This window comes from Squalius cephalus, assembly GCF_949319135.1.
Source record: "Squalius cephalus genome assembly, chromosome: 9".
NCBI classification, from domain to species: Eukaryota; Metazoa; Chordata; class Actinopteri; order Cypriniformes; family Leuciscidae; genus Squalius; species Squalius cephalus.
The window spans coordinates 9,359,337-9,365,336 of NC_137130.1; the positions used below are offsets into that span (position 1 = coordinate 9,359,337).

At 35.4% G+C, this 6,000-nt stretch overlaps 1 protein-coding gene across 1 annotated transcript in view; it reads left to right on the plus strand.

The window, feature by feature from the left end:
• Window positions 1-5,207, plus strand: part of pms1 (PMS1 homolog 1, mismatch repair system component) — a 29,284-nt gene extending 24,077 nt beyond the window's left edge. The window contains exons 12-13 of the mRNA XM_079882027.1: window positions 4,484-4,644; window positions 4,902-5,207. Of these exons, the coding sequence (XP_079738153.1) occupies window positions 4,484-4,644; window positions 4,902-5,099 (359 nt within the window). The 3' untranslated portion in view covers window positions 5,100-5,207. The remainder of the gene's footprint in view (window positions 1-4,483; window positions 4,645-4,901) is intronic.
• Window positions 5,208-6,000: the final 793 nt, after the last annotated feature.

The following is a 6,000-nucleotide window of genomic DNA, read 5'->3' on the forward strand; positions in this document are numbered from 1 at the left end:
GGTGACCATTGATGTCCATTGTCTGGAGAAAAAAAAATTCTAAATATATTTAATCTTATTTCAATCATAATATCTTATATTTTCCATTTAATAGATTATTAAGCCTGATATATTATACACTGTTTGGCCATTTTAAGATGTAGATAATTTTCCACATTTTTTGTGAATTTTAAATAAAAATATTGTGTAATATAAATGGTAATTTCAGCAATTTGTGCAAATCTAATTCACTGTCATGAAATCATATCACTATGTTGGCTTGTATATACTATATGAGTATATTAGCCCGACTTCCACTCCGACGTTCAAAACAACCCACTTCCAGCAGGCAAAATATACAAACATACTTCACTTCCCACTTGTTTCACTCCACAGCGCTCACATACTTGAGTCTAGAAGACCGCAAACAAATAAATGAAAGGACTGTCAACCTACGTCGCTCAGCCAATCAAATAAGTGGAGCGAAACTACCTGTTTTATAAATATAACCCTAAAGAGTCGTAATCATGTAAAATAATGATGTTTGACGCAATACAAGACAATTGTTTGATTTGATATGATTTGGACTTTATGCTCTGCCTTCATATAGACAGCGTATTTGGGTGCTTTGGAGCCGGTCACCAAATTGTAAACAATTGTCTGTATTTCACTTTTCCATTACATATGCATCCCTGGACATTTTCATGAACTTTCAGTATATGATGCTAATGCTTAATTTGTAGATTTTAATAACTTTTAATTTCCATGCTATTACCTTAGAGACGTTAATTCTTGCTGTGCCAAGTGATGAAGTCATTGTTTATACAAATTGCTTAAGTGGAAAGTGCTTTGTCAGCACTTCTTTTTCCCCTACACAGCCCAGTGTGGGCACAGGTATAATATGAAATCGTTTTAAAAAGAGAGGGCTTGATTCTAAGCGATCGGTGCACTTCCTGTATGACTCAGCCTCAGCTTTTTAAGATGGTCGTTAAGTGCATTCGCTTGAATTCGCTGCCCTCCTTCTCTCCTCATGCTCATCATGTGCTGTGGAGTGCGAGAGATTCAGAAATACTTCTACACATGGTTTGTGTTTTTTTAGTTTTTTTCTTTGCCAGGTTTCTCTTGAGAAAATGTGCCTTTATTAATTCAAGGGTCATGCTGTTTAAAGGTCTCTAGGATTGTCCAATTTGATTTAACAAAGGTTGGACCCACTGGACATCATTAATGCCACAGTTCACAAATTGTTTTGAAATGTCAAATATAACGGCTTGAATAACAGGATTACAGTCAATTATTTCTGACAGAATTGCGTGTCTGATTAGTGAAGAATGTGTTTGCTTTAAATGTTTTCTTGTGCATTCTTTAGGTGCCTTCTATTTTCCAATATTATAAAAACAACTCTTGTTAGATTATTAGAGTGGTTTCTAGTGTCTAGTGTCACTGTGACCAATACTCAGACTGGCAATGAAGTATGGAATATGTGTTTCATCAAGCATATTCATTACCTCACTTTTAGAAAACAGTGTTTTAAACTTATTTTAAAAAGTATATTAGTGTAAATATAGATTTTTTCGATACTGAAATATCGGAAATGCTTCCAATACTCTTTTCCAGCAGAATAGATACATGATACCAGCTGCGCTTTCTCGTTCTCTCATCTCTCCGACAGTGAAATGACACACAAACCCGCCTCCCCTCACTCACTCGTTTCTTTTGCTCCGGATGAATATAGTTAATGTTACAGGGCTTTAATTTCAGCGTGGGATTGCGCGTATTGCACATAAAGCTGTCTCTCAGTACTAAATTGAGTTATTTTCACTGCTTATTGCGATTGAGCAGTCAAATACACACAAACTAATGTCAAAATGCTGGTCTTGGCGAGTTTTCACGTCTGTTTAACGCATGTGTAACAGTATAATGGATCCGTGCGTCAGGTCTTAAAGTGACAGCAGCCTAATATACCTGCTGCCAAATTATGAGAAAATATTAATATGGCAGTTTTTCCCCATGGTATCAATGTCAAAATTGTGGCCAGTGAAAATGCTGACTGGCTAGTAACTTTGGAAAACCACTAGACACAGTGGCTGGTGAGCAAAAGAGTTAATGTCAAGCCCTGCTGTAGAATTCAACCAATCAGAAGAAGAAGAAAAAAACGAACTTCGAAAATCCTCAAGTGTTTCCAGTTAAGTGTATCATATGCATCAGAGATTCAGTTAGTGGTCTGAGGTAGAACATAACTAACTTTTGACAATCCTAGGAACCTTTAAACAGCATGACTCTTGAATAGGGTTAGTTAGGATATGAAGTCAAGCAGAAACCATAAAATATCTCATTTTCGACACTGACAAATAAAACAAATTGGCAGATAACTGATATAGTTCTCATACATGTCGTGCAAAAACATTTTCAGGTTTAGAACCAACTTATTCTGTAGTGTTGTCCTCTCTCTGAGGAGGCCACCATCCTAGTCCTCATTTGACCTTATTTTGCCTGTTGTTATGAAATGCACTTAAGACTTCCCACTCAGTCTGTTCCTGTAAGTGTTGTGTTGGTAAGGGTCATCGTGGTTGATGCTGGCTCGCTGCCTGAGCTTTTGCCAGCATGGTGGATTTGCACTAGAGTGTGGTGCTGTGGTGGAAAATTGCCCTTTACAAAAGGGAATAGTTTTGGAGCCAACTTAAGGGATTTGGCAAAAACACGCACCAGATTTCTAGCCCTTTCAAAACCCCAAAGTAATAAACTTTGGTGCATAACTCGCCCTGCACAGTTTGTACTACAAATATGAATGATACCTGAAAATCTTCAGCTTGTTGAGGAGAAGTGTCCTATTATATTTGCAAACCATCAGATTTACACCGGGCAGATAATTAAACAGAATATCATACAGTCTTGCAGTGTTGTTGCTTATTGTTAACTAAAACTAAAACTATTAGAAATAATTTTAGTTAATTGAAATAAAGCTGAAATAAAATGTAAATATTTGATGAAAAACTTAAACGAAAATTAGAAATGTTGCCTTGTCAGCTAAATTTAAGTAAAATAAGTAATAAGTACTAAAATGATGTAAACTAAACTGAAATAAAAATAAATTGAATTTAAATAGAAACATTAAAAAACTAAAACTATTAAAAAAAGCACAAGTTACAAAATATAAAATATAAAAAAACTATTTAAACTATTAATAAATTGCTCTCTGAGCGTCAAAGTTTTATATTTACAGCGTGTATTTACAAGCATTGAGCATTGTAGCCAATCACAATCACATTTGATGAGCGTGTGAACGCAGTGTCCTATCAGAGGTGCTAGTCAGTAAGTTAGTCAGAATCCACTTAACACAGCTGAAAAAGCACAAGGTTTTGTTCACACGCAAATCCTTTCATTATAACCAATAAAGTGTTAAAAACAATGTAAATAAGAGATTCATTGTACAGTTTTTTTGTACTGCTTTTTTATTATAACGCCAGTTTAAAGCTCGCCAGTGAGCTTTAGAGATTAACAGCCTTGGTGATTATAAAGGGAGGGCTCTTCTCTTTCTTTCTGTTTATTACCATTCACAGTCTGAATACATGTTTAGTTTTAGTAATTGAATCGAAAACTGCGATGATTGACATCGATAACCAATGGACGAGACAAAACGGGACACGTTTTTTTAAAGCACTTAATTCAACAGTTTTTGCTCTGGTACCGAAATTGGTACTGAGAACTGCGAAATTGCGATATGCTATAACTCATTAATGAATGCAATATTCGATATGCCATACGATAATGCTTAAAGTGTGTAAAATAAACTTAAATTATCTTTAAGATATGTTTCAAATGTTATTCAGCCAAGAGCACTGAGTGATTTTCTCTTTGTCTTTTGTTCATGAGTTATTGCAAGCTGTTGCGATATGCATGTCGCGATATATACATTTGCGATATTTTGATAATTTCAATATATTGTGCAGCCCTAATGACAACCCTACCACATAGCAGTGCCATGGTGAAATATCAAACAGAAAATATAATAATATAGCATTTGCAATGGAACGAATCAAGTTCTGACATGATCATAAATTTACCGTTATGTTAAAAATGCATTTATTGACACTTAATTAAAGTAGCTTTTGGGTTGTCTATTCAGTATGTACTGTTTTTTTTAATATCATTTTGTAAGCATGTCAGATCAAGTCAGATTTTAAATGACTGCGTCTCTGTTTAAAGCGCATAGGGAAGGAGAAAATGATTAGTCTGCGCTTTCTTGATGACCTTTCCATACATTTCACCTCTTCATTGAGATGTGTCTAGGGAAAAGCAATCATCTTTAAATCATCTGTTGAAAACCTCCTCCACCTTGGTTTTTCTTTCCAGTCCACAAAGACATGGTAATAGCGTAATTTGGTGCGGTGCCCGCCTGACTTGGTTTCCAACCAGCGTGTAAATCACAATATTTATTTATTATTTTTTCCTGGAGAACGTTGTACTTGGAGTTTATTAATCCTTCCTTGTTGCTTATCTTGGCAAGGTTCCTCGTCTTCTGAGAGGCATGTTGAAGTGACGGGCATGGCCGACTGCATGCCTTTCTTCGGGATAGGAGACCTGAGGGAAATTCTGCAGGCCATAAAGGTCCGGGATGCGAAAACCGTGGAGCAATGTAGACCTCTCAAAGTCTCAAACTACCTAGAGGTGAGAGATGCTCCTTGGAACATACTTTTTAATGACCCATTTACCATCACAGTATGGTAAATCACAGTACACAGTACACTGTAAAAATATGTATTTTGGAGATTATTGGAGTACGTTTTACAAGAAAATACAATTTCAGTCTTTCTACTTAAAATTTTCACATTTATTTATGAAATTACAAGCAATTTCTAAGAGAAATTTTGTTCTACACCAATATTTTTTTCTTTATAAACTCTTTCTCCCAATTTCTCTTTCAGAGTGAGGCTGTGAGACTAGCTAGACAGTTACCTCTAAACCTCTCCAGAGCTGATGTTACAAACACGCTTTACCGAATGAAACATGAACTTGAAGAGGAAAGTCAGGTCTGCATTCACGGACGACCATTTTTTCACGACCTGGTTACCATTCCTGAAACCGAGCAGGAAGCTCTGCAAATCATGTCTAGTTCTTGCTAAAGATTTTAATGACTTCATTATAAGTCCAAATTGTTCCACACTAACATTTACTGTACCATATAAAGGTATGAAAGTTGTTTTTTGGAATAAAAAATGTTTTTCTTGATGAATTAATGTTTTCATTCATGATTTGAGGTAAAATCAATATGCATATGTATTTGTGTGCATAGATCTTGCATAACCCCAGTGTTGGAGTAACGCATTACAAGTAACGTAAGTTATGTAATCAGATTACTTTTTTCCAAGTAACTAGTAAAGTAATGCATTACTTTTAAATTTGCAACAAAATATCTGAGTTACTTTGTTTTCCCGTTTATAGACTGACACCTCTCCTGTCCCCATGTTGAGAGAAATCAGGAGTAAGATGCAGAAGTGTTGTGTGCGCTGTGTTAACATGATGGTTATTGCAGTTCTAGACTAAATGTGAGCCGGCATTTGCTCATCTCACTTGCAAAAAAACAGATTCAGTATTCCTCAAAATAAATAAAAACTGTGAAGTTCAAACTCAGAATATTATGCAAACCTGAATATTACGCAAATTTAATGTTAAATTACACAAATATACTTTTCCCCGGTTTCACGGACAAGGCTTAAGTCTAGTCCCAGACTAAAATGCATTATTGAGCTGTTTTAACTGAAAGCAACTTGCACTGACATATCTTAAAACATACCAGTTATGTAATGGTTTTTTTTTCTAATGCATGTTTATAAAAGCTACTTAAATATCCTAATTGAACTAAAGCCTAATCCTGGCTTAATCTAAGCCCTGTCTGTGAAACCGGGCCTTTATGTATTTAATCTCACTTTATTAACCAATGTCTTCGCAGCTGACCTTCGATGATCCAGTTCTATCGTACTACTGTGCAAAAATGACCTTAGATAAACATCACATCTGTGTTTC